Source organism: Lepus europaeus, chromosome 6, assembly GCF_033115175.1.
Source record: "Lepus europaeus isolate LE1 chromosome 6, mLepTim1.pri, whole genome shotgun sequence".
NCBI classification, from domain to species: Eukaryota; Metazoa; Chordata; class Mammalia; order Lagomorpha; family Leporidae; genus Lepus; species Lepus europaeus.
Window position 1 is genome coordinate 70,453,663 of NC_084832.1, and position 27,710 is coordinate 70,481,372.

At 42.0% G+C, this 27,710-nt stretch overlaps 3 protein-coding genes across 16 annotated transcripts in view; 2 read left to right on the forward strand and 1 right to left on the reverse strand.

Moving 5' to 3' along the window:
• Positions 1-1,549, forward strand: part of SUPT20H (SPT20 homolog, SAGA complex component) — a 45,500-nt gene extending 43,951 nt beyond the window's left edge. For 10 of the 14 annotated variants that reach the window (XM_062194346.1, XM_062194353.1, XM_062194356.1 and 7 more), the window contains 2 exons: positions 390-493; positions 1,237-1,549. In XM_062194346.1, coding sequence (XP_062050330.1) covers positions 390-493; positions 1,237-1,377 — 245 coding nt within the window. In that variant the 3' untranslated portion in view covers positions 1,378-1,549. The remainder of the gene's footprint in view (positions 1-389; positions 494-1,236) is intronic. The other 4 variants (XM_062194354.1, XM_062194359.1, XM_062194355.1 and 1 more) reach the window with 1 other exon arrangement.
• An 87-nt stretch (positions 1,550-1,636) lies between these two features.
• On the reverse strand, positions 1,637-12,666 carry EXOSC8 (exosome component 8). Its single transcript, XM_062194361.1, has 12 exons — positions 12,593-12,666; positions 11,739-11,965; positions 10,417-10,453; positions 10,153-10,216; positions 9,347-9,420; positions 8,167-8,212; positions 7,203-7,308; positions 7,067-7,112; positions 4,737-4,833; positions 3,381-3,501; positions 2,784-2,890; positions 1,637-1,857 (listed from the first exon to the last, which is right to left on the reverse strand). Exons 2-12 carry the CDS (start codon positions 11,753-11,755, stop codon positions 1,742-1,744), a joined length of 831 nt encoding a protein of 276 aa, XP_062050345.1. The 5' UTR covers positions 11,756-11,965; positions 12,593-12,666; the 3' UTR covers positions 1,637-1,741.
• Positions 12,667-12,778: 112 nt separating this feature from the next.
• Positions 12,779-27,710, forward strand: part of ALG5 (ALG5 dolichyl-phosphate beta-glucosyltransferase) — a 54,546-nt gene continuing 39,614 nt past the window's right edge. Inside the window, exons 1-5 of the mRNA XM_062194362.1 lie at positions 12,779-12,895; positions 15,793-15,964; positions 16,351-16,397; positions 18,610-18,678; positions 23,839-23,931. Of these exons, the coding sequence (XP_062050346.1) occupies positions 12,830-12,895; positions 15,793-15,964; positions 16,351-16,397; positions 18,610-18,678; positions 23,839-23,931 (447 nt within the window). The 5' untranslated portion in view covers positions 12,779-12,829. The remainder of the gene's footprint in view (positions 12,896-15,792; positions 15,965-16,350; positions 16,398-18,609; positions 18,679-23,838; positions 23,932-27,710) is intronic.

Below are 27,710 nucleotides of genomic sequence, written 5' to 3' on the forward strand. Positions count from 1 at the left end.
TTTCATTTTGATAGTATGGATTGCTTCCATCCCCCTTTTCCTACTTCATTGGTAATATTTTTAAATTAATGTTCCTCATTTTTCATTGTACTAGAAGTCTTCTAAAAAAAATACTGCTACTATGAAATTTCACAGAGGTGCAAGGGAGAGATACAGTGCTTTGGCACACAAGCATTCCCTTCCCTTCCCTCTCCATGTCCAGAAAGTACCGTAATCAGTGGTTCCCTCAACTAACAGGAGACTATACTAAATGTACTCTGAAATGTCTGTGGTTTGATACTTAAGATTAATCATACTGCTAACTTTTCTATTTTCTGTGTTGTCCTTTTCTAACCCTGATAGCCTTCAAACTTTTTGACTGGCCTGCTTTCCCCTTCTCCTCTCTGTAGTGTTGTCTCAGCTTGGCTCTGCCGAGAACAGACCTGAGCAAAGCCTTCCTCAGCAGAGATTCCAGCTCTCCTCTGCCTTTCAACAGCAGCAGCAACAGATACAAGTAATCCAGCAACTTCACTCTGATTATACTTTTAAAGATACTCAGCTCCAAAAGTACCTCAAATATCTTGGTTCAGTTTTATTTTACTGTCTTTTAAGACTCAAATAATTGGTAAATAATATAGAAAATTTTATATAAATCTGACATTTTAGCCAGTCAGCTTGGAGCACTGAATATATTTTGTACATTTAAGCAATATCCTTATAATTTCAAAACTTTTATGAAGTCTGGTGGCACGTTAACTTATTTTTCTAGTTTGCAGTGTATTTTGAAATAGTCAGTTTTAAGTGCCAATGTCAACTTTCTAATTGTACTGCAGAAAAAGTGTTCCTATTAGTAAATGTCATATTTGTCTATGTAGAAGATGTGTACCATTATTTTAGGAAGGAAAGTCAGCACATTATAGTTGACTATCTTAATATTCAGGTTGGTTTTACATTGCTATAAACTATCATTATACAACAAAATGGTAACTGAAGTTGCTGAGTTACTGCAATATATAGATTGGCAGGGCAAAGTACTAGAAATAATTTTGACGTTTGCAAAGAATCACTTTGAAAGCCCTCAGCAGGCTACTGTGCCACTGGTGCTGTTTGTGTGTTGTCTCAGTGTGGTATAGTCCCTTTTTGTTATCTCGGTGCTTTCTCCCTTCCAGTTTTGTTGTTTTCATCTCTCAGGAAAAGCACCTGTCCACATCTGCCTGCATTAATATAACTTGGTACTTCTTTCCCTCCTTTTTGCAGCAGTTGCGATTCTTGCAGCATCAAATGGCTATGGCAGCAGCAGCAGCAGCACAAACAGCTCAGCTACATCATCAGCAGCATACAGGCAGCCAGTCAAAAAGTAAAATGAAGAGAGGCACGCCTACCACTCCAAAATTCTGAGTCTTATTTTTTTCTTTTTTCTAAACACAAAAGAGCATTGAATCAAAAGGATTGAGTTTCTACTTCATTTTTGTTTTTTTAATGTTGTCAGTATTTTACATTGCTAGATGTAAAAACTTTATACAAAAGCACAACTCTATAATTTTTAAATAAAAACAGGGAAATGGTTTGACATTAGGGTTGGTTTGCCTAAGTCATTGTTTTTCAAAAATTGTTTCATTGTACATAACATTTATAGAAGTAACCTAAGAAATACAAGAAACATCTTTCAGAAGATTGTAGTTTGATATTTATTTAGTATAAAAGAATTGTGCACAATATAACAAATACATTTTTTACAAATCTGTTTTGAAAACATGGCTATTTATTTGGGTTTCATACTCTTAATTACTTCATCCATCAGTTTTTTTACTTCTTTATGTCTTGTAACTGCTCGGCTCATACAGTCTTGAAGTTTAGCACCAGTCAGTCCACTTCCACCTGAAAAATGATTGTATCAACACTTTTTTTTTTTTTTTTTTGACAGGCAGAGTGGATAGTGAGAGAGAGAGACAGAGAGAAAGGTCTTCCTTTTTGCCATTGGTTCACCCTCCAATGGCCGCCACGGCCGGCGCATCGCACCGATCTGAAGCCAGGAGCCAGGTGCTTCTCCTGGTCTCCCATGCGGGTGCGGGACCCAAGGACCTGGGCCATCCTCCACTGCACTCCCAGGCCATAGCAGAGAGCTGGTCTGGAAGAGGGGCAACCGGGACTAGAACCCGGGGTGCTGGCGCTGCAGGCGGAGGATTACCCTATTGACCTGTGGCGCCGGCCTGTATCAACACTTTTAACATTAGCATTTAAAAAAAAAAAAAAAAAAAGCTGTAACAAGTTAAAAAACAAAACAAAAAAAGTTGTATAATAATTGTAAACCAGTGGCATTGCCTGAAGATTTCTAGGGTATTTTGTTGTTGTTTATTTGAGAGGTATAGACATTCCATTCACTAGTGCACATGCACATGCACACCTACCCCCACCCGCACCCAGACAAGCCAGGAACTGAATCCTGAATGCAGGCCACGCACACGGGTGGCAGTCACCTAAGTCTTCATTGTCTCCCCTCTAGGGTCTGCAATAGCAGAAAGCTGGAATCAGCAACTGGAGCTAGATGAACCCAGTGTTAACTGCTAGGCAAAATGCCATCCCCACCAAGTTACGTTTTAATAAGATTCCAAGGATTCTGATGTGCGCCATGTTAAGAACCACTAATAATATGAAAATGTAAGGAACTTAAAATAGCAAAGCTAGAGTAAATTCACTATAGGTAAACAGTAAGACATCCTACATTCCATTTGACCCTCTACTTTATGTAAACCTCATACTGAGTTTTCACCAACACAGTTAAGACTGGAGTGGTAGAAACATGCCTGGTTTGTGAAGACAACAGAGTTTGCCTTCCTCATCCATTACGACCGTTAAGGTTCCTGTTGCCAGATGCTCTTCCTCCCCGGTAGGGTCAACTATAAGCAAAGTGCTATTAAAAAAAAAAAAAAAGTTACCAATTTATAGAAAAAATTCCTTTAAGAATAATAATAAGTATAACACCTGAATTTAACTTAGGGGTAGAATGGACTGATGAGAAACCAGAAGAGTGAAAAGCAACTTCAAATTTAATACTTGTAAGAAACTCTGCACTTCAATTTGTGAATACATTAAACTTTCTAGCAAATACTGAAAATAGATTCAGGTAAGTCTTCAGTGAAAGAACTTAAAAATTAACATTCCATATATATAAACCAAGGAACTGGCAAGGTGAGCATAGAGTTAATAATCAGGATGTTTAGAAAAGTGGAAGAACTGACCAGAAATAACTCTGCAGGGACAACAGGTATAAATTCAAAGATCCAGGGTGAACTAGGGCATATGGTCAACCACAGCATTTCCTCAAGAATCTGAAAGCTGAGTAACAATCCATCATCTTAACTTCAAATACAGAAAATTTTCAGTAAATTTGATTAACTTACTCATCAAAGATGGCAAAGGAAGTTGCAACTGGGTGAGTTCTGATATTCAAGTAACTTTTTTTCTTTAAATTAACTTCTGCTAAAGCAGTTTCTTCATTAATAGTAACTTCAGGTAACTGTACTAGAGAAAGGCAAATACAAAGTCTCTCTGAGTAGTGTTAAGTAACAAATGATTTCTTCAGTTTATTAACTTTTGTCTTCAGTTTAACTTACCCAAAACATTCTTTTTAAAAAGGCATCTTAGAACAATTAAGGTAAATAAAGCAGATATAAACATTGTTTTTCACAATATTTAACATTCTTGCCTAGTGCTTATTTAACTTTTTTAAGTTAAATCAAAATGAGTTTTAGTAGATAAAACTTTTAGTCATTTTCTATATGCCAGGTACTGTTTTATGCATTTAATTTATTTAATCACTGACACTCTTAGAAAAGTACTATTATCTTCATTTTGTTATAAACAAGGAAACTAAAGCATAGACTGGTAGAGTCAGGATTCAAACTTGAGTCCTTTAACCACTACTCTGTCATACCACTATGCTAACTACATCTTCTACCTTGTATTATCAGTTCAGCAAAGTAATGATAAATACAAGTCACTGAAGTCCTAACTAATGAGTCTACCAATCCTTACTAAGGTAACTTACATGGCCTTAGAGTAAAAACAATAGAATGCATTCTACTCCTTGTTGGCAACATCCATCACTCAAAAGAACTTAGAGAATACTTACATCTTCACCAAACCTCCTAAAGAGTAGTCACAATTCCCTCCACATTAATGCTATTTGGGGAACGACTGCAGTCCTACCTCAAATAGATGGGGACAGTTGTGGCAAGACTCTAAAAGGCATTCAGTTAAGAGAATATAAAACTTCCCAGTGTATTTGGGAAATCACAGCAGTAATATGTTCATTAGTTTTTTTAAAGATTTTATTTGGGGAGTAGAATCAAAAACAGAGAGATGCATAGATCTTTTATCCCCTGATTCACTCCCCATATGGCTGCCACAGCCAGGTCTGAGCCTGGCTGAAGCCTGGAACTTCATCCTAGCTTCCCATAGGTGGCAGGGGTCCAAATACTTGGGCCATCATTTGCTATTTTCCCAGGAACACTGGCAGGGAGCTGGTTCAGAAGCAGAGCAGTGAGAACTCCAATATGGTATGCCAGTGTCTCAAGCAGTGGCTTAACCTACCCTGTCACAATGCCAGCTCCATATTCATTAATTTAAAAACGTGAATGATAGCTTATCTTAAGAAAAAACTTTAAAAAGTTTATTGAGCCAGTGGACACTGAAGTTTCACCAAACAGAACATTCTGACCCTTTAGGAAAATAGCCTTTTATAAAAGGCTGCTTACCATTTTTTAAAGCTGCTAACAAAGCAAATGTGCAGGCATCCAAAATGTTTCCATCATAATCAAGGCAAATGAGATCACAGTATAGAACCCAAGCAAGCTAAAACAGAATTTACACAAAAAGAAATTAAAGCCTTCTGAGTAAAACATGCTGTTGGTTTAGACTTAACAACCACAGAATCCTTGGATAAATATGGAAGATAACTTTTAAAGCTCAAAAACTTTAAAAACATGTTTTACCGCTATAAAGTAAAAAGTCAATGGCCAAGTTTGGTTTTCTAACCACTGAACTGACAAGTGATAAACATCTGTATCTTCCTCAAGGGAGCTAAAGATGTATAAAGGAATTTGCTTTGTTGCTAGGTTAACAGATCAAAGAATGTTTCTGAAAGCCCCAGCTGAAACTCAAAATGTACTTTTCCACAGACACCTTATTATGAGGGTATTTTAAAAAAGTTCATGGAGGCTGGTGCCGCAGCTCACTTGGCTAATCCTTCACCTGCAGCGCCCGCACCCCGGGTTCTAGTCCTGGTTGGGGCGCCAGATTCTGTCCCAGTTGCTCCTCTTCCAGTCCAGCTCTTTGCTGTGGCCCAGGAAAGCAGTGGAGGTTGGCCCAAGTGCACCCACATGGGAGACCAGGAGGAAGCACCTGGCTCCTGGCTTCGGATCGGCGTGCCGGCCATAGTGGCCATTTGGAGGGTGAACCAACGGAAGGAAGACCTTTCTCTCTGTCTGTCTCTCTCACTGTCTAACTCTGCCTGTCAAAAAAAAAAAAAAAAAAAGGTTCATGGAAAATGGAATTAAGAGTATATTTTCGGGGCTGGCACTGTGGCAAAGCGGGTCAACGCCTGGCCTGGTCAATGCCATATGGGCGCCGGTTTGAGGCCCAACTGCTCCAATTCGGATCTAGCTCTCTGCTGTGGCCTGGGAAGGCAGTGGAAGATGACCCAAGTCCTTGGGCCCCTGCACCCACATGAGAGACCCGGAGGAGGCTCGAGGCTCCTGGCTCCTGATCAGCACAGCTCCGGCCGTTGTGGCCAGTTGAGGAGTGAGCCAGCAGATGGAAGACCTCTCTCTCTCTCTGCCTCTCCTCTCTATGTGACTCTGACTTTAAAATTAATAAATAGGCTGGCGCCGTGGCTCAACAGGCTAATCCTCTGCCTAGAGGCGCCAGCACACCAGGTTCTAGTCCCGGTCGGGGCGCCAGATTCTGTCCCGGTTGCCCCTCTTCCAGGCCAGTTCTCTGCTGTGGCCAGGGAGTGCAGTGGAGGGTGGCCTAAGTGCTTGGGCCCTGCACCCCATGGGAGACCAGGAGAAGCACCTGGCTCCTGGCTTCGGATCAGCACAGTGTGCTGGCCGCAGCGGCCATTGGAGGGTGAACCAACGGCAAAGGAAGACCTTTCTCTCTGTCTCTCTCTCACTGTCCACTCTGCCTGTCAAAAATAAATAAATTAAATAAATAAATAAATAAATCTTTAAAATAAAAAAAGTTTGTATTTTCAGGATTGATGCCATGGCATGGTGGGTAAAGCTGCTGTCTGTGGCGCCAGCATCCAATATGGATGCTGGTTCAAGTCCCAGCTGCTCCACTTCCAATCCAGCTTCCTGCTAACGGCCTGGGAAAGCAATGCGGGATAGCCCAAGTGCTTGGGTCCCTGCACCCAAGTGGGAGACCTGGAGGAAGCCCCCCGCCCCTAATCAGTTCAGCTCCAGAGGTTGCAGCCATTTTGGGAGTGAAGCAGCAAATAGAAGATCTCTCTCTAACTCTGCCTTTCAAATAAAATAAATAAATCTTTAAAAAAAAAAAAAAATTGGTGCAAAAGATTCAGAAATCCTTTTTTTCTATAACATGCATTTTCCATGAACTTTCTGAAAAGCCCCTATACATGAAATATTTAGGCTTTACAATGCTTAAAAAGTCAGTTCCCAGTTCTAATCAACCTAGTTCTAAGTTATCAAGCAGACTTGGGATTTACCAAGTGAACTCACCTTAATACATGCTAGCATGATCAGAAATGAATTAAAAAGAACAGAAAATGACTACATGTTTTTCTAAAAGGAGAAAAACACCTAAGTTTAAAAGGTAACTCCTAGACAGTCAATAAGTTAGCTAACCTCATTGTTTCTTTAAGATTTACATTTATTTAGATAATTACAGAGTAAGACAGATTTTCTAAATACATTGATTTGGGGGTGGGGAAGAATTCTAGTATCTATAAGCCATCTATATTTAAAGTTAACTGTGATTTACTGTTTTAATTTCCCTGATCACTTTTCCCTACCAAAAACTGTTAGGAATTAATAAACATTCATGGTTTTTCTATTCCTCTTACCTTTCCAGGAGAAATGCATAGGTCTTCTTTCTGAATTATCTGTGAACTTGATGTAATGACAAAGAGTATACAGTAAATGAAAGGTCAAAAACTATCTCAAAATGAATGACAGTAAAATTTTATCATGAGGTCTTACTTGTCAATGACATCTGCAATAAACTGGCTGGCCACCTGGGCCTCTTCTCCAGGAGGTCCAGACCGAAATCTCGACGAACACAGGGGTGGTAGATCCACATTAGGAACTGAAAGAAACATCTGTAGCTATGAACTAAACTTCACCTTCCGTTTTACTCAAGTATTAAAGGCATTATCAATCCCACAGCAAAGGGCCTGTAGCCAAGGAGAGTTTCCAAATGGAAAGTACTGTAATATTATAATTGTACTTGTTTTGATCGCTATAAGACTGTAGTCTATCGATAAAGTGTACATTTACTGACTTTTTTCTAGCATCAATGTTAGGCTTCAATTCTACACAAAAGTTTTCCTGATTTCTTTTAAAACATCTAAATTTGTAGCCAGATAGCCCCTCTGCTCATATTCACCTGTTCTTTTACATTTTAAAAGTGTTGGTTCTAGGGCAGGTAACTGGCTTAGCAATTAAGATGCACATGTCCCATCCTGAGGTACCTGAGGTATAAAGTTCTGGCTTCTACCTCCAATTTTCCGCAAATGCAGACCCTGGGCGGCAGCAGTAATGTCAGGTAATTGAGGCCCTGCCATCTCTTTGGGAGACCTGGATTGAGATCCTGGCTCCCAACTTCATCCCGGACCTGTCTCAGCCTAAATTACAGGCATTTAGGGCATGAACCAGTAGACAGGAGCTCTCTGATTCTCAAAAAGGAAAGTTGACTTCATTATAAAGAACAGATGGTTCACAAGAAAAAACTGCACAGTGAGGTAAAATGAGTATATGAAAACAGAAAAGTATGCAATGACAATTTAACTTATACACAAAGTTTCTGGAGAATATACCTCATTCCTACGTTTCTGAATGGTAGGAATCATTTTCTTCTTCAACTCAACTACCAGGACATAAATACAATTATATGCATTAAATGTGCTAAAGTATTTGTTTTAAAATGAGAATCATTTTAACTTACCAACATATCCTTTATCAGGAGCATCTGCTGGTGGTGCTGCAAATTCCTAAGGAGGCAAACAAATGTTTCTTATTGAAGGAGACTACAAAAAATTGTGAAGACAGTTAAGCAATTAATATAGAAGGCTCTACTGAAGACCATCTTGACTAATTAACTTCCATATCCTGAGTATCTAATATGCTTGGGGAATTGAGTCAGAGACTCGAAGGACAGTGATACTGACCTTAACAAGAGCTCTGCAAGGTAAAAAGGGCAGTATACTGTAGTGGACTACACCACAGTGCTGCTCATCAGGATTCTCTGGGGATCTTTTGAAAAATATGAACTGGCTTTCTGCCTTACCCTTCTACTCATTCAGTGGCCAAGAATCTGAATTTAATAGCAGGCAGTGCACTGCTCAGAAGACAAAGCTCAGCAATCACTGAGTTCAAATGTCAGACCCACACAGATTAGTTGAAGACTTTAGGAAGGCTGTTTAACCTCTGGGAAGAATAACAGTGCCTACTCCTAGGATCTGTTATTGAGGGTTAAATGACGATGTTGTTAAATCCCTGGCATAAAGGAATAAGTGCTCAAACCCAGCTTAGGTAAGAAACCCAGGGTGTAGTGAGTCAAAAAAGCACAGATTTTTGGAGTCAGATTTATGTCTAAGTCCTATTTAGGATTAGGAAGTATACCTGGACAAGGTATTAAATCTCATCTGTAAAACAGGAGATAGAGAACAAATGGCTGGGTATAAACAATAACTCTAAAAAATACCTAATAACCTATCTGGAACATAAAAGGTACTCAGTCAATGCTAGCTATTATTATTTCAAAATTTTCATCTTAGGCAATTTCAATTTTCTACACATTTATGCAGATTACATACCATCACTCGCTATTAAAAGGCATCACCAAACACTTCCCTCAATTTATTAACTGATATATTATTTAAAATTAAGGATGAGGAGGATTGAAAAAGTTGCTTCTTTTTAGTACATTTGACAAATTTGCATAAGAGTCATTAAACTTGGGTCATATATTCTAGTATTCACTGGTAAAAGCTGTTTGAGAAACTAAATACTAAAAAACATACCTGAATGCCTAATCACAGAGGCATAGGTGTATATTACAATTTAATAAATACAGGAAGCTAATTTGGTAACTCAAATCTCAATGGGACACATGTTAAACTTACTGCTTTAATTCCACAAATTACTGTAGTATTTCCCAGCTTCACTAAAGCAGAACCATCTGCAGTACTAATTGAACCTGAAAAGTAAACAGAATGAGAAGTCTCTAAAAGGAAAAGTTACAGAATTACCTAAATAATTATTAAAATTCTGTCTCATGTTTGCCATGTGTAATTATCTTGCTACATATCTGTTGCTTGCAAAAATTTATTCCAAGTTTGAATAACTGATTTTAAAATGGTATAATTACTTAAATTAGTGTTTTTGGAATTATTCACCTATGCTTCAACTTGAATCAGTTTTTCAGTCTGAAGAGTGTAGTACAGAAAATCATTGGCCGGCGCTGCGGCTCAACAGGCTAACCCTCCGCTGGCGACGCTGGCACACCGGGTTCTAGTCCTGGTCGGGGCGCCAGATTCTGTCCCGGTTGCCCCTCTTCCAGTCCAGCTCTCTGCTGTGGCCCGGGAAGGCAGTGGAGGATGGCCCAAGTGCTTGGGCCCTGCACCCGCATGGGAGACCAGGAGAAGCACCTGGCTCCTGGCTTCAGATTGGCGCAGTGCGCCAGCCGCAGCAGCCATTGGAAGGTGAACCAACAGCAAAAAGGAAGACCTTTCTCTCTGTCTCTCTCTCTCTCTCTAACTCTGCCTGTCCAAAAAAAAAAAAAGAAAGAAAGAAAGAAAGAAAGAAGGAGAGAAAGAAAATCATCAAATTACTCAGATATGATAAATTTGGCTCAAAAACCATGCATGTGGTTCAGCAGGCTAAAACTTGCCAAATGTCATACAGCTGAAGCTGGAAAACACATTCTCACCTATATTAACGGTTGTGGTTCTGAATTCTCCAAGTTCTCTTCCATCAGGGCGACAATTCTCTTTCTAAATAGAAAGTTTACTTATAAGAGATTAGGTTATATTGTCATGTGTATTTTACACACACCAGGGGAGACACATTAAACCCCATTAATGCAAGTAAATTTAAATTACTTGGAATATGTCTTTAAAAGAGTATTACATATTATATACTGTAATAATATATTATCAAAACCTACAGCACATATATAACCACCTTTACTCACCAGAAATCTTCTGTAATACTCCAAAGGTTCCACAGTTCTGAAACACGTTAATACTGAAGTAAATTACTGAGTCTTAACTGGCAAAGAATTTTAAAATGTGATACAGCATAAACCTCCACAACTTGTAACTAAGTTTCTTTTGTGCATTTTGATGTTCATGTTGCTGCCTGCAAGTATGGGGGAATCTTCAAAAAGGTTTTAAAAAGTGTGTATCAGAAAAACTGTACATGGATTTCAAAATTTGGAGCATGAAAATAAATTTTATTTTCCATGAACCTTTTGAAGTAACCTTGTAATTATAAAAAGTATATACCCTTACAGTAGCAATCACACCCCACTGCTGCCTTTAACTGTCTTAAACAAACCGAGCACTGGAATCCAGAGTCCTTTGACAAGCCTGAAAGAGGATTAATTTATGAGTTAAAATAATCATTTAATAATCACTTTTGCTCTGAGACAGGGATTCTTAACCTAGTGATCATGAAAAAAAGCCACATCTTCATTTATTGTAACTGAAATTCAGCATACACTTTAGCATAGAGCTCAGTTATGACTGCAAACAAGCAATAAACCATTATGATAACAGCAGTACCTACAACTTTAGCAGAGATAGTGTTGTGATTTTTTACTTTCATGTGCATGTTGAGGTTCATCTTTACTCTGAAATTCCCGGAGTTACTGGACGCCCTACTACTTAAGAAAGCTAATTTTATATCCTAAAGAGTTTATAATAACTTCAATATGATTTGTTTCCTTTGGAATCCAGGGGCTGGCTCAAGTACTTGGGTTCCTGCCACCCACGTGGGAAACCTGGAGGGACTGTCCAGCTCCCAGCTTCAGACATCTGAGGAGCGGACCAGAGGATGGATAGCTCTATCCATATGTCTCCCAAGTGGGAAAAAAAAAAAAAAAAAAAAAAAAAAACCTTAGAAAACATCTTACTCGGAGAGTCCATAGGCTTCAACAGAATAGCACCCAAAAAAGGTTTGAAGTCAAACCTTTCGAAGGACGCACAACCCTCGGAAACACACTACGCGAGCCGGAGGACCCGGCACAAGTGGCGCGAAGCAACAATCTTTGCGGGGCTGCAGAGTTGTCCCCGGGTGCGCGTTCCCTGCACCGCGGGCTCACACGCGCTCCAGTCCCTAAATCCCCAGTCTCCACTCAGGGCCACCTCCAGGTCCTCCCGCCTGTCGCCTGCTTTGGCGGGGAAAGAAACGGGACCCTGGCGGGGTCGGCTTCCAGGCGAGAAACATCTTAACTAAGGGTTGGGGAAACCCCCAAGCGCCAGAGTCCACAACTCGGGCCCGCCGGACACTCACTTGAACCCGGCCGCCATCTTCCGCGCGCGCGCCTGCGCCTGCGCCGCTCCGCCCACAGGCCCGCGCGCCTGCGCAGAGCTCTCACGTCCCGGCGGTCGCCGGGGCCTTCCCGCAGCCGCTGGAGGAGCGCCGGGCGGCGCGGTAGCTTGGTGGCGCTCGCTTGGCCTTGGCCTTCCCGAGCCGGATGCGCCTCTAGGTTTCCTTGCCTTGCACGAATTTTGACGAACCTGGCATCAGAGAAGTGAAAGGGTGTTCTTTAGGAAAGGTTGAGGGTTCAGAATAACGCCAGCAGTTGAAGAGAGAACAGCTTATACCAAGGGCTGCACAGAGCGTGCGGAGCTCCCGCGTCCCTTCCCCATCTTGGGCGAGGCCCAGGTGAGGGGCTGCCTGTTCCTGCACCTCGGAAATGCGTCTGCTCTCCAGGTTACACTGTGCAAGCCCGGGAGCTGGAGCAGTTTGCGTTAATCCACCACGTCCTGCCTCCCAGCAGGGTTGCCAGGTCCAGTGTAGGCCACCCAACTAAATCCGAATGAAGATTGGGAAAACAAGGTTGATCATTCTAGTGGGAGTGCATGTTCTTAGTTGTCAGTGGGAGCTGGGATGAACAGGGCAAGTTTTAGCTATAGACATGGTCGCACAGAGTCCCGAAGGTAATCAGTACCACTGCACTGTGCACTCAACATGGTTAGAACGGCCAAATCCGTGTTCTACCTGAATGTTAAAACAGTAATAGAACACATATCTCTAAATGCGTGGGCTGCACCGTATGCGAGTTACCTAGCTCAAGGCCGTTAACATTATTAGTTGTTGAGCTGAAATTCAAGTTAAGCGGACGTCCCGTGCATCTGACTTACCGAACAACGCAGCTCGCTCTGCAGTCTGCGGCCTCTCCGCGCAGGCAGCGCCTGGCCCAGCCGCGCGGCGCGTCCTCGGCGTCGGCGCCCGCCGTGGCCGCGCGGGGGCGCTGTGGGCGGAGGGCGCCCCGCCGCCACGGCCTCTCTGGCGGCGGGAGGCGGGGCCGCGCGGGCGCACTTCCGCGTGTGTGGAGCTGCGGGATAGGGAGGGCGGCGGACACGGCCCCGGCATGGAGGATGGCCCCGCTTCTGCTGCAGCTGGCGGTGCTCGGCGTGGCGCTTGCGGCCGCGGCACTCATACTGGTGAGGACAGGGGTCGGGAGCAGCGCGGGCCTGGGCTCCCCGTTCCCCTGCAGCCGCAGGCGCCCTGGGCGTCCGCTGCTTGGGTGCTGCGGGTTCTTGAACCAGTCCGTTTTGTCCCCGCTTGACTCCAGTTCCATCTCCTGGAATTCAGTTCCTCTTGTCTTTGGAACTCTGTGCCCGGGACCCTGTAAACTTTGCCACGTTGGACGCACCAGCCCAGACTCTCGTCCTGGCCTTGCTCGCCCCCCTGGTCGGAGACCCCTGCCCACCCAGCCTGCCAGCCTCGACCTATGCTTCCATCTTCCAGACTTGCATTTCCTGCATCTGCAGTTCTGCCCTCACCCCACCCCGGGGGCGTTTTGAGCCCCTAATATGTGCCATGTGTTCCTGATTGGAATAAATCAATGGAGCAACAATATCCTCCTAAGAACGGATGCAGAGAGAGGCAGAGACTCGAGGCCCAGGCCTTGTCACGTTACCGTCTGTCTAGGGGTCGTTATGTCCCGGAATTAAACGCCGAAATAGCAGAATCCACGCTTTCTTTGCCATTACTCTGAAAATGCAAAAGCATTGTTAAAAAAAAAAAATTATCTCTGAGTGATAGAAAATTTGCCAAGTAAACTCTGTTCCACATAGCTTGGAATGAATCTGCTGTCTAGTTAGCACCCTAGGTATTCAGATTAGCATAGCCAGAAGGGCCACTGGGCCATGTTCCTGGAGGGGCCACTGGTTTGTAGCTTACGAATCTTTTAGAGAAAAGGCAGTACATACTGACTTCCTTGTTGAAAGGTGTTAGACTGAGAGGAGTCCTTTTTTTACCAATATTTGGAGATTTCAGGGTTTGTTTCTTTTTCTTTTCCTTTTTTTTTTTTTTTAACAGTTTTGGGGGCAGATCAATCTTTTGATGAGGCAGTTTGACAGAACCCCAGCTTGAAGCTGCATTGCTTTAAATCCACTGCACAGATTAAAATATGTACATTATGGGGTTGTCATGACTGTCTTTGATCTTCCTGGCTTGAAGTGATAATAAGAGCCGTCTTTTGTTAAGTACTATATGTTGGGTATTGGACTAGTTTAGTAGAAATTGTTTCATTTGGTTTTTGAAACAACACTGTGACATGCATTATATTAGCTTCATGTTGGTGGTGGGAAACAGGTGGCACAATTGAGTTCATGTTCTCAAGTATAAGCTGGTGGAATATTTTATCTGTAAACCCTAGTCATTTTTCCTAAAAGAGCCTCTTTTTTAAAATATAAACACAATAAATGGTTGCATATTTTTAAAAAATCTGTAACTTTTATTCTCTGGTTTCAGATACCCCTTATGTTCCAGTGCCCTCCGTCCCAGATATGTCTTAGTATGTTTGTCTCGGTTTTTCCAGTCATAATCCAAACAAGGGCTACACATTGCACTTGACTGATGGGTCTCAAGTCCCCTTAATCTGTTGACGATGCCCTCTCCTTTGTTCCCCTTTCCTTGTCTTTACTACATGTTGGCGTTTGTGCTGCAGAACCCCCACACTCTGGATTTCACTGATTGCATCCCTATGTTGCCTTTCCTGACTCCTCTGACTCCTGAATTTCCTATAAACTGGTAGTTAGGATCTAGACATTTGGTCCAAATGCACATTTAAAGTTTTTTAAAGAGCAAAAGTATGTGAGTGGTGCTTATTATTTCCCCTTGGAGCACATCAGGAGACAAAGATGGATGATTGTCTCCGGTGCAGCCAGCCCAAACCACCAGTTGAAAAGTTTGTCATCAGCCTAATGGTTTTAGCAGTCATTGAGGATCATTAACTAAATTATTTAAACAATGAAATGGTTCCCTGGCGTCTTACAAAGGGACCAGTTTTTGTTGTTGGCCTCCTGGTCCAGTGGAAGACCCTTCAGGTTTACTACTTTATCCTTTTGACACGACACAGCCCTTGTCATTTACTGATGGTGCCTCTGCTCTCTGCTGTGACATGCTGTTCCGCCATCATACATTTTCAGCCCAAGATCTGAAAGAAATGTCTTCTTAGGTGCAGTGGCTACTTTTAGTTGGAAGTTGGATTTAGAGCAGAAATCACAATTTGGACAGTAGGGTGCAGAGCACTACTCCATGTGCTCACACTATCAGAAGCATATTGAGTTTCAGTATGTCCCCAGTGAGATGTTAAAAATGGCCATCAGATTACAGATAAGTAGTATTCCAAAAATTTGGAGTTTGTTTTGAAAGAAAGTATACCAATAGAAGCAGTGTTCAATAGGATGGTTATTTCCAAAGCTAGCTCCCAAATACATATGAAAGAAAACTTAAAAGTTTTAAACTTTACTCTAGAAAATGCGATATTCTGAGTTAACATTTGGAATAAGAATCAAGATTGTTTTCTTAAGCATTACTAGTCCATACTGTGAGAGTCTTGAGAAATCTTCCCCTTCATGACTGAGTCTGGTCCTGAATGGCAAGTCTGCCCAAACCTTACACATTCTATCTGCAACATGAACAAGTGGAAATGGAACCTCACTGTATGTGTGTGTGTGCATGCTTCTATGCTGGGGATCAGAGATTAGGGTTCAGGGACATCTCAGAGTAGGCTACATTTAGTGTACTGACTGTTCCCTATTACATTTGGCATGACAGCCATGAGGACTGACAGGTGGTAACGGGCAAAGAGCCTCCGAAGTTATTAGCCCCCTTACTAATGGAAAAAAGCAGTCATTAATTCATACACAGAGTGTGAACTAGGGGGCTGTCCTATCATTTTGGAGTCACCTCCAGACTATCTGTTAATGAACTAAAAACTGAAGGTGAGTATTTCACCAAATGGAAAAAAAACATGCAAGTTATGTATTCTAATATAACCAATACAGAAAAGGTCAGGATAATAATTTCTTTTTTACATGTCTACTCTCAGATTTCCATCGTGGCATTTATAACTGCTACAAAAATGTCCCCACTTCATCAACATGAAGAAGAGAAGTTCTTCTTAAATGCCAAAGGCCATAAGGAAGCCTTACCCAGCATATGGGACTCACCTACCAAACAACTCTCTGTCGTTGTGCCTTCATACAATGAAGAAAAACGGTGTAAGCCCTGTTTGATTCTTTTTGATAAGGGGAATTTGAGAAGAAAAGGCTATTGGAAGTGTTTGACCTCCCTGTCCTTGCCAGAGAGTTGATAGATGCATGCTGTGGTAAGTGCATGTTCGGTAGCTGGAATTGGGAAGAGGGGGGAGTGAGTATTCCTGTAATGCATGGGAGCAGCTGCCTTAGGTCCGGGTCTGAAGTGCTGTAGTGGAGTGATAAGCAAGATATGAATAGAAGACTGATATTCCAGGTGGGAATGGCCACCAGGGAAAGTCCCAAAGGGACTAAATGAATTATTGGATCTTACTTCCATATGTAAACCAAGTGTATGAGGGGCGGGTAAATCATTTTCACAAGTGATTTTTAATATTTCTTTTTTCTTGAAGTGCCTGTGATGATGGATGAAGCCCTGGGCTATCTAGAGAAGCGACAGGTATCATGTTTCCTCTTTGAATATGATGCCTCCAGTTAAAAACTACACCAGGTCATCAACTTGAGAACCCCAGGCTAGATGCATTGTGAGAGCAGAACTGGCAGAACCCCTGTCCCTGGGCCACTCCACTGCTCAGCCTGTTGCTAATCCTCAGCCCTCAGCAGGCAAGCCTAACACATAGCACACCACCAAGGCAGGCGGGCGACCCCAGGACAAACCAGGAATCTGAAATTTCTCTATGCACCTTATTGCTTACTTTTTATCCTCTCTTGCCTGATGCTACATTAAAACTGAATGACAATGTGTAGTCTACAGACTTTGATGATGGCCCAATGATGTTTTTACTTTTGTGACTTTAAGAAAAGTTACTTTTAAAGATCTTATACCTAGGCTAAATTATTTTGTCTTTTTTTTTTTTTTTTTTTAAGATTTAGTTATTTATTTATTTACCTGAAAGGCAGAGTGACAGGAGAGAGAGAAAGTGAGGGCGGGGAGATAGGGGGTTGGGGAGAGGTGTCTTCCATAGCTGGTTATTTTTTGTTACTCTCCCAGATGGCCACAACAGCAAGCCAGGAGCCAAGAATTCCATCCGGGTCCCCCAGGTGGGTGGCAGAGGCCCAAGCACTTGAACCATTTACACTGCTTTTCCAGACACATTAGCAGGGATCTAAATCTGAAGTGAAGCAGCCAGGATACTGACACAGGATGCCAGCATCACAAACATGATTTTATTTTTGCTGTACTACAACACCAGTCACTGTTTTGTGGTTCTTTATCCTCAAGAGTCCCCCTTCACATAATTTTCTCTTCCTCTTCCTACATAAAAAGAAAAAAGTAATGCACAGCTCTTTTTTGTAGCATCAGCCACTGTTGGAATCTCCTCAGAGATGTTAAAAACTGAGTGAACTTCATGGCTCGCTCATTCTCTTTTTCAAAAAATTCTTTGTTTTGGTTTACTTTGCTTTTCTGTGTGTGTGCTTTTTTTTTTTTTTAATAAAGGGAAGATTCACTAAAAGAGAAAGGGCCATACACCTATATAAACATTAAAGAAAAAAAGGAGATTTGAACCCTTATGTGTGAAGATCTCACCTCTTGTGTTACATGTAACCTTCACACCAGCCACATAGACTGCCTTGCTTTGTTCTGTTTTGTCCTAATTTTTTTGTTTGTTTTAAAAATGTTTATTTATTTGAGAGAAAGCAGGCTCTTATCTGCTGGCTCACTCCCCAGTTGCTCACAACAGTTGGGTCTGGGACAAGACAAGTCAAAGTCAGGAACTCAGTCTGGGTCTTCTCTGTGGGTGACTGCTGCCCAGCTGCTGGAGCCATCACATACTGCCTCCCAGGATCTGCATTAGCAGGAGTTGGAGTCAAAAACCAGAGCCAAGGGCCAAACCTAAGCACTCTGATAGGGGACACAGGTGTTTTAACTGCCAGGCTAAGCTCCCATCCCGTTTGATTTTTTGAATAAGAAAATCAGCCCAGAAAATTAAGAGAGTTCAAGATCATAAGGTTCAAGATCAACAGTGATGTAGCCAATTTGGAATTTGCTCTCTCTCAATTTAAACCTCCTAAGTTCTTTTCTCATAGGCTTCACGCTCTCTCAGGTGGCCTGTAGTGCTGTAAGCACCTGCTTCCTGCACCTGTGTAACACAGGTAGCCAGGCAGAGCGGAGGCACATGGAGTGATTTAGTCAGTATTGCCCTCTGCTTCTACCCAGTGTCTGTCTCCTTTTTTGTTCTTAGTCTTTTTTATTTTGTGTGATTCGTACATGATTTTATATACTTTGACACTGAAACGGTTTTTTTTTTTTAAGTTTTACTTATATATTTGGAAGTTAGAGTTATATGGAGAGGGGGGAAAGAGGGGTAAGGGGGTCTCCCATCCATCATTTTACAATGCCTGCAACAGCTGGGGCTGCTCCAAGCTACAACCAGGAGCAGAACTTCATCCAGTTCTTTCATGTGGATGGCAGAAACTCAGGTACTTGGACCATCTGATGCTGTTTGCCAGGGTGTGCACTAGCAGGAAGCTGGATCAGATGCATAGCCAGAACTTGATCCAGGCACTCTGACTGGGGTGTGGGTGCCCCAGCAGTGGCTTAACCTGCTGTTAAACGACTACTGGCCCGTTTTTAAAATTACTTACCGTTGTGTCAGAAACCTGCATGGAAGTTATGCCAAATGGCCTTATTTTATTTTTGCTTCTTACAGAAACAAGATCCTACATTCACTTACGAGGTGATAGTAGTTGATGATGGCAGTAGAGACCATACTTCAAAGGTAAAATACACTTGCATTTAGAATTTCTGGTAGATAGATGAACCTGAATAATTTTACACTTGAGAAATCTTAACTTCCGCTTTCCACAGGACCCTGAGACTGTGACTCTCTCCATTGTTCCAGTGTGGGTAGTAGAAAAATCAGAGATTTGATTCCTTTAAATTTGGGAAATAAGCCTACACTCCGTAGGCCAGGGAAAAGCTTCAAATGTCACCAATAAGGAAGGAAAAATACCAGCAGCAATTTACTGTGGTTTCCAGAGAACTAACTCCTTGCCTATCAATTTATGCCGTTTCTAAAGCAGCCATGCACCTGGGAAGCTGCTCATATTTGCAGTGGGTGTCAGGTAGTTATGTGGTGTGCCTTATCTGGATTTACCATGGATGGGCAGTGCCAGTGTCCCAGGCACTATCCCCTTCCACACTGAGTTCCTAGACCTGGAACTGGCAGTCTTCTTTGTTCAGCTTCATGGTACATTGATTCAGTCTTACTCCTGTCCTTGATAAATTAATCTCCAAACATCTGATATTTTTAAAAAGATTTATTTGTTTATTTATTTGAAAGGAAGAGTTACAGAGAGGCAAAGTCAGAGAGAGTGAGAGAGAGAAGTCTTCCATCCACTGCTTCACTCCCCAGATGGCCACAATGGCTGAAGCTGTGCCAGTCTGAAGCCAGGAGCTTCTTCCAGGTCTCTCACATGGGAGCAGGGGCCCAAGGACTTGGGTCATCTTCTACTGCTTTCCCAGGCCACAGCAGAGAGTTGGATTGGAAGTGGGGCAGCCGGGACTTGAACCAGTGCCCATATGGGATGCTGGTGCTGCAGACTGTGGCTTTAACCCGCTGCACCATAGTGCCGGCCCCTGTTTTTATTTTATAATTAAGCATACCTCACATTTTCTTTCATATTCATGATTCTGTAATAAAACATTCATTTACAGTACTCTTTACAGTCTTGTTAAATCACAACATAATGGAACTTAATATCATTGTACAGAAAAATATCCATTCACTTCATTATACATCAGTGAATTTTTTGTTAAATGCCAACTGTGTATAAAGTGCTTGGCACCAGATGGGCCATAAGAGTATAGGGGCCCACCCCTTTGTGGAAGGAGCCTCTAGGGTATTTTGTGACACACCCACAAATTCTGTAATGCAAGTGAAAAGTGAGGCCAAAGATAAATTCTATAACAAATCTGAGAGAAAAGGAAGTGGCTTTTGAACTAACCTTCTAAGTTAACTAGAAATGTGGGTAAAGTAGATTTTGTTCCACTTATGATGTGGTTACATTCTGATAGATCCATTGAGAGTTGAAAATTTTATAAGTGGAAAACACATTTAATCCACCTGACTTCCTGAACATCACAGTGAAACTACACAGCACACTGTAAAGCAGCAGTGAGGATGCTGTTTTCTGCCAGGAGTGTTTGTATATTTATAACATTCACAGGCTGTACAACTTAAAAAGTTGCCTGCAATAGATTTATTGAACTTTGAGTCCCACCTGGCGTGCCTTGGCAGGGACAAACCAAATGATAAGGCCTGTGGGCCAGACTGCATAGGATGGGTTGTGTCCCCTGGTGACCATAGAACTGCCAGAGCTATGACTGCTGCCACTGCCAGGCATCCAAAAGAAGAGTACTCTGTTGATCACTGCCTGGGGAAAGATCAACATTTGAAGTATGGTTTCTACTGATTTTTTTTTTTTTTTTTTTTGGACAGGCAGAGTGGAGAGAGAGAGAGAGAAAGGTCTTCCTTTTTTTGCCGTTGGTTCACCCTCCAATGGCCGCTGCGGCCGGTGCATCTCGCTGATCCAAAGCCAGGAGCCAGGTGCTTCCTCCTGGTCTCCCATGCGGGTACAGGGGCCCAAGCACTTGGGCCATCCTCCACTGCCTTCCCGGGCCATAGCAGAGAGCTGGCCTGGAAGAGGGGCAACCGGGACTAGAACCCGGTGTGCCGGCGCCGCAAGGCGGAGGATTAGCCTGTTAAGGCACGGCACCGGCCCCTACTGAATATTCTTTTTATGCTGTCATAACAAAAATCATAATTCAGAAATCATCAATATTCAGAATGAAAAAATTACTCATCGGCATAAAGGCAGAAAGCATTGGTGGGATGTGTTTTGGAAAGTGCGAGTGCTGCCTGTGGAATAGCACGTGTGACGTGAAACTAATGAACACAAACTCTCTCCATGGTCTGTTAATACATGAGGGAAGTGGCATAGAAAGTAAACATTGGGTGTTTGCTGATGAGATTACAGAGCAGCCTCAGGCAGACTGAGGAAGAGCAGCTTTTCCTGCAGAGCACTTTCCTGGCAGCCTTTGATATGTGAGTGCCAGGCTGGTCTCCTGGAAAGAGCAGAGCTGTCGCTTATCAGCAAAAGAGAGGGAGAGCTTAGCAGTTGGCCCTGGTCCTCCTAAGTTTCATGGAAACTCAAAGCTTGATACCATACTAAGTGTTGTGTGTATACTGACTGCCTGTTACCTTCTCACATCCTGAGGGGCATGGGGAAGATTTTATCTATAGCTCATATTCCTGAGGAGTTTCAGACTAGGAAGGCAAAAGTGACACATGAAGTATAGTACAAAAGCATATTGGGCCCATACAGTGACATCTGTAAAATATCAGAGTGAGTCAATGCGCAGAGTGAGCTAAATTCACAAATGGTGGGCAAGTGGCAGCCGCTGCAGTGTTCTGAAGGGCACACTACAAAGCTCTCATGTGCGTCTGTTTCAAACAGGTGTGGCTTCAAGAATATATGCTTTCGGCCGGCGCCACGGCTCACTAGGCTAATCCTTCGCCTGCGGTGCCGGCACTCCGGGTTCTAGTCCTGGTTGCTCCTCTTCATATCATTTTGGAGCCTTTCATTCCAGCCAAGTCAAATTCTACTTGGTTCATTCTGTGACTTCCATCTTCCTTGGTTTGGAGTCTTTTGACTATCAAGCTTTGTGGCGTTCCAGAGTAAACATCTACAGTTCAAACAAATGTTCTTTGAATAGACAATTCTTAAATTGTCAGCATGAGCCCAGGGCTCTGACTGGTACTGGAATACAAAGATGTAAGACGACTCTCTGCCTTGAAGGAGTTCACATTCAATACCAGGAAGATGCACCAAATAATTAAACTGCAGTGTGTTAGATATTTCTGTCAGGAACTATCATAGACAGTAGCTGAGGTAATAAAAGTATTTGATTATCTCACACAGGAAGTCTGGACGTAATTGATTCTATAGCCAGTCATCATTTAACCAGCATCAAGTTACTGGGTTGATATTCTTTGAGTTGTTGTACACTGCCTCATCATACAATGACCACAGATTCAGATAACATGTTTCCTGCAGTAAGAAAGAAATAATCAGGACTTCAAGAGTCATTCCTGTAGGCCTTTTTCCTTTTTAGTTGAGACTAAAAATCTTCAACAGAAGTCCCCACCCCCATGAGCCACAACCTAGTGACATGATCTCTTACATCTGCAAGGGAGGCAGGGAAAGTAGTAGGTAGAAAAGACTTAGACCAGTCATGGTTCATTCTCTAGGACTCTGTGATTATCACTGTGCAATGAAGAATCAGAGATGTTGTTTGTTGGGTAGGCAGCTATTAACGGTGCCTGCAACAGTGCTACAGTAGGAGTATGCACAGAGGATTGTGGTTGCATCTGCTCATTAAGACTAGGCAGTTCCAGACTGCATGTCAGGCACTAGAAATATTAATCCTTGCCTCCAAGTAGCTCCCATCCTATGGAAAAGGTCTACAATTACATTACATGGTGAGTAAACTTAAGTGTTTAGTAACACAAATTATTAGAATTTTGCTTTCTTTATGACTAGGGGAAGGTGAGAATGCTTACGAAGCTAGGAAAAAGAAATGATGTTTGAGCTGAGTCTTAAGCTAGCCTTCCAGGTGACTAAGTGCTCTAAGAGAAGAAATGGAGTGTGAGAGCATAGTATGCTCTGGAAGACTCCAATACTGCTGTTGTACAAGCTACTAACAGGGTAGCATCAGGAACTAAAGCTGAAAAAGTTAGGTGAGGACCAAGGCACAGAGGGGCCTTGGTTGGGAACTTATGCCTGAAACTTTTGAAAGCTACAGGTCATCATTGAAGCTATTTGCACAGTGAAGTGTGGAGTAGGGCAATAGCCATAGGTCCACCTAAGCTAGGTCAGTAAGTAGTGGTGAGGATGGCATGGAGTTCCGAGATGAGGTGGCATTTTGGAAATCCATGTGATGAGGTTTAGTAGCCAGCCAATTGTAAAGGGTAATAGAGATGGAAGCTATCTCAGGCCTTCAGCCTGAGCAACTTGTAGATGATGCTTTTTGCTGCAATGAGGAATAATTTAAAAAGTGCAGGGGTGCAAGGAGCAGGTGGATGAAATTCTGGCATTCTGTATCTGATATACATCTAGATGACATAGGGGAGAAGTCTAGGCTGTTGACAGACATGTGGCTTCCATAAACATATCATAAGCAGTAATTAAATCCATGAAATGGCTCCCATTGAGTTTCTGTATTGAGAGAAGGTGGCCAATTGATGCCCCTAAGCTGTACAGTCATACTGTACTTGTGAGAATGATCAACATTTAAAGAGCAAGCCAAGGTAAAGGAGTACATTAGTGGTGAGAAGTAAAAAAGGAGAGGAAGGAGAACAAACATCAGATGAGAATAACCTAACAACTGCCTACAGAAATGATTGTCATGGATGTCTGCCGAGAAAGAGGATTTCAGAAAAAAAGGTTTTGGGGGAAATGTCCAGGACACAGCTGGCCTAACCGGGAGGTAAGATCCCTTGCTGAGCAGAGGAAGTAAACAAGTCTTACCCAGATTGGAGGGCCTGATTACAGATGTGTTCAGTCAGTCAGCACACAACTTTTCTTTTTTCTAACAGCTGGGTAGGTAGAGGTTCAAGAAAAGAAGAGAACTGTTGCTTGCTCTGGTGGCTCCTCTGCAGCAAATTGAACAGTAGCTTCATCCTATTAGGTAAGGGCATATCTTGGAAACAGGAATTCCACAACTCCTCTGGGCCACCAGAACACATCTCCTATAATCTCATCACAAGAAGAGTTAAACTGGTATAGCAGTGTTTGAGACAAAATGAGACACCTTATTTACATAACCCTCTTGGAATGCAAGTTGATTTTACTTTGATTTTTGTGTAACTTGACAGGTAGCTTTCAAATATTGCGAGAAATATGGAAGTGACAAAGTACGAGTGATAAAACTGGTGAAGAATCGTGGGAAAGGTGGAGCTGTAAGGATGGTAATTATATTTTCAACCTTTCTATCTAAAATGCAAAGGTATTTTGAATAACCTCTTTGCAGACTATAGACCACACATGTTTACAACTGGCTAGTTGAATACCAGCATTTCAAGGTAGTGATGACATCTTTATAATTTCGTGTGTGTGTGTGTGTGTGTATGTATATGTACATGTCATATCTGTAACATACTGGATGTTCACAAAAGTATACCTATGCTTATCTTAAAGTTTAAAATGTTATTATCTACAACTATATGTGTTTTTTTCCCCCCAGAGAAACCTTTTATTTAAGGAATATAACCTTCATGCATTTCATAAATACAACTTTAGGAATATAGTGATTTTTCCTACCATATCCATATTCCCAGCCCTCTTCCACTTCCTTCTCCTATTCCCAGTCTTATTTTTCACTAAGATTTATTTTCAATTAACTTTATACACAGAAGATTAACTCTGTACTAAGAGTTCAACAAATTGTATGAAAGAAAAAAAACTTCCTCAACAGCTGAGACAAGGACTGTTCAAAGTCATTGCTTCTCAAAGTTTCAATTTCACTTTCACAGATTGCCTTTTATGTGCTCTATTAGTTATCAAAGATCAGGGAGAACATACGGTATTCTCCCTTTAAGACTGCCTTATTTCACTAAGTATAATGTTTTCCAGTTTCATTCATTTTGCTGCAAGTAAACAGATTTCAGGTTGTTTTTTTTTTTTTTTTTTTTTAGTGCTGTGTAGTATTCCATGATGTACATGTCCCATAATTTCTTTATCCAGTCTTTAATTGATGGGCATTTGGGTTGATTCCATGTCCTATCTATTGTGAATTGAGCTACAATAAACATGAGGGTACAGATAACTCTTTCGTATGCTGATTTCATTTCCCTTTGATAAATTCCCAGAAGTGGTATGGCTGGGTCATATTGTAGGCTATATTCAGATTTCTCAGATATCCCCAGACTATCTTTTATAGTAGCTTTACCAGTTTACATTCCCACCAACAGATGATTAGGGTACTTTTTTCCCCACATCCTCACCAGCATTTGTTGTTTTTTGATTTCTTTATGAAAGCCATTCTAACAGGGATGAGGTGAAACCTTATTGTGGTTTTGATTTGCATTTCTTTGACAGCTAGTGATCCTGAGCATTTTTTCAAGTGTCTGTTGGGCATTTGAATTTCCTCTTTTTGAAAAATGCCTGTTTAAATCCTTTCCCCATTTCATAATTGGATTGTTTGTTTTGTTGTTGTTGAGTTTCTTGATGTCTTTATATTATTCTGGTTATTGATTCTTTATCAGTTGCATAGTTTGCAAATATTTTTTCCCATTTTGTAGGTTGCCCCTTCACTTTTCTGAGTGTTTCTCCTTAGTTTGATGTAATCCCATTTGTCGATTTTGGCTTTCATTGCCCGTGGCTCTGGAGTCTTTTCCAAGAACTCTTTTTCTATGCCAATGTCTTGCAGGATTCCCGTAATGTTTTCTAATAATTTGATGGTATCGGGTCATAGATTTAGGTCTTTAATCCATTTTGAGTAGATTTCTGTGTAAGGTGTGAGGTAGGGGTCTTGCTTCATACTTCTGCAATGTGGAGATCCAGTTTTCCCAGCACCATTTGTTGAAGACACTGTCCTTGCATCAGGGATTAATTTTTAGCTCCTTTGTCAAAGATAAGATGGTTGTAGATATATGAATTGATTTCTGGTGTTTCTATTCTATTCCATTGGTCTATCCATCTGTTTTTGTACCATTACCAAGCTCTTTTCATTATAACTGTCCTGTTGTATGTCTTAAAATCTGCTGTTGTGATGCTTCCAGCTCTGTTTTTGTTGTATAAGATTGCTTTAGCTATTCAGAGTCTCCTGTTTTCCATATGAATTTCAGCATCATTTTTTCTTTTTTCTTTTTTTTCATATTTATTTGACAGGTAGAGTTAGACAGAGAGACCGAGAGATAGGTCTTCCCTCTGTTGGTTCACTCCACAAATGGCTTCCACGGCCGGCACTGCGCCGATCCGAAGCCAGGAACCAGGTGCTTCTACCTGGTTTCCCATTCGGGTGCAGGGGCCCAAGCACTCAGGCCATCCTCCACTCTTCCCCCACCCTGGGCCACAGCAGAGAGCTGGACTGGAAAAGGAGCAACCAGGACCAGAACCTAGCACCCACGTGGGATGCCGGCACCTCAGGCCAGAGGATCAACCAAGTGAGCCATAGCACTGGCCCCACATTTTTTTCTATTTCTTTCTTTAATGTTTTGTAATTTTCATCATAGAGATCTTTGACATCCTTGGTTAAATTTATTTGAAGGCATTTGATTTTTTTTGGTAGCTATTATGAATGGGGTTAATCTTAGACGTTCTTTCTCAGCCTTGGCATTGCCTGTGTATACAAGCATGTTGATTTTTGTGTGTTGATTTTATATTCTGCTATTTTACCAAACTCTTCTGTAGGTCCCAGTAGTCTTAGTGGAGTCTTTTGGATCCCCTATATATAGAATCATGTCATCTGTAAATAGGGATAGTTTGACTTCTTCCTTCCCAATTAAATTCTTCATTTCCAAGATTTATTTTGATTTCCCTTTAAGATCTCAATTTCGTAGGAGAAAGTTTCTTTCATGTCACATATGGATTTCATTAGTTTGTGGATTTGCTTCTGATTACTTCTGAGTAACCCTATGATCAATTTTTTTGTATTCCATTTCTGGCATTTCTTAAATTTCTTCATTTTCACATTCTAGTATTAAAGTGTTATTCTTTTGGGGGTGTCATGTTGTCTCCTTTATTCTTGTTTATTATTCGGCATTTGTGGAGATACTTGTTGGTTTCTTCTTTGTTTTTTCCCTGTTTTGGCTTTAATCTTTGGACTATGCCTCTGTGCATTAGTGGAATGTCCACTTTTTCAGTGAATATCCTGAGATGTGTGGTGAGGGAGCTCTGTTCAGTGCTCCAGGGTGAAAGGAGTATCCAAGGTGACACCCAGGATGGGTATGGTAAATCAATCAGTCTCTCTCTCTCTCTCTCTCTTTTGTTAATCAGAGGGAGGTTCATTCAGCTCTGTTAATGTAGTCTGAGCTCACCTCCTCTCCTCAAAGGAGACTAGTCCCTGGGTGCTAGCCCCAGTAGGTATAATATTCATCTGCACTGCCATAAGAACAGCACAAAGAATCTGTGCAGTCTTCAGTGTAAGCAAGCATAGATTCCATAGCAGTGGCCCTCACCAGGGAATCAGGGAGCCCTGAGCATGTGGTAGCCTCCAACAGTGACTGCCCAAAGTGCCAGCCATACTCTGAGCCCGCCAGTGCAGCCACAGTGTTCTCACAGTCCCAGCACAGAAGCTTCTCACAGTCATAAGCACCCAGCCCCCGTCACTTCTCCCCGCCAAACACAGATGTCTCCTCTTGGCTGGTTGCTGGGCACATGGACACGAGCTGATATAGCTGTTATAATATGTCCAAAATGGTGCTTGTCTTCTATCAGCTTGTTACAGGTCGTGCATTGCAGGGTGGCTGAGGAGAGAAAAACAAGCCCCCCCACCCCACTCTTTTTTCTCCTCTAGTTTTCCAGGAATACTGTTCCCCACAGGGCTCCAAGCCAGATTCCTACTGGGCTCTTGCCACAGCTTTATCACTAGTGGCTTGGGCTGCTGCAGACTGGTCTCATCTCACTCAAGAGCTGGTGCTGAGGTCTTCAGCTGCTCCTGTATGTGTTTTTGATTGTCACTAGATAATGTGACTTCAGTTTACAAAATGCTTTTGTGTATTCAGTTTTACTTATCTGAAAGCACTGT

Excerpts from the sequence above, each read along its gene's own strand:
- EXOSC8 (XM_062194361.1), bottom strand. Across the intron at positions 8,213-9,346 it reads TAATTTGTGGAATTAAAGCA|GAATTTGCAGCACCACCAGC; the intron begins GTAAGTTTAACA and ends TTGCCTCCTTAG. Across the intron at positions 2,891-3,380 it reads TCCTTTGCCATCTTTGATGA|CACTTTGCTTATAGTTGACC; the intron begins GTAAGTTAATCA and ends TTTTTTTAATAG.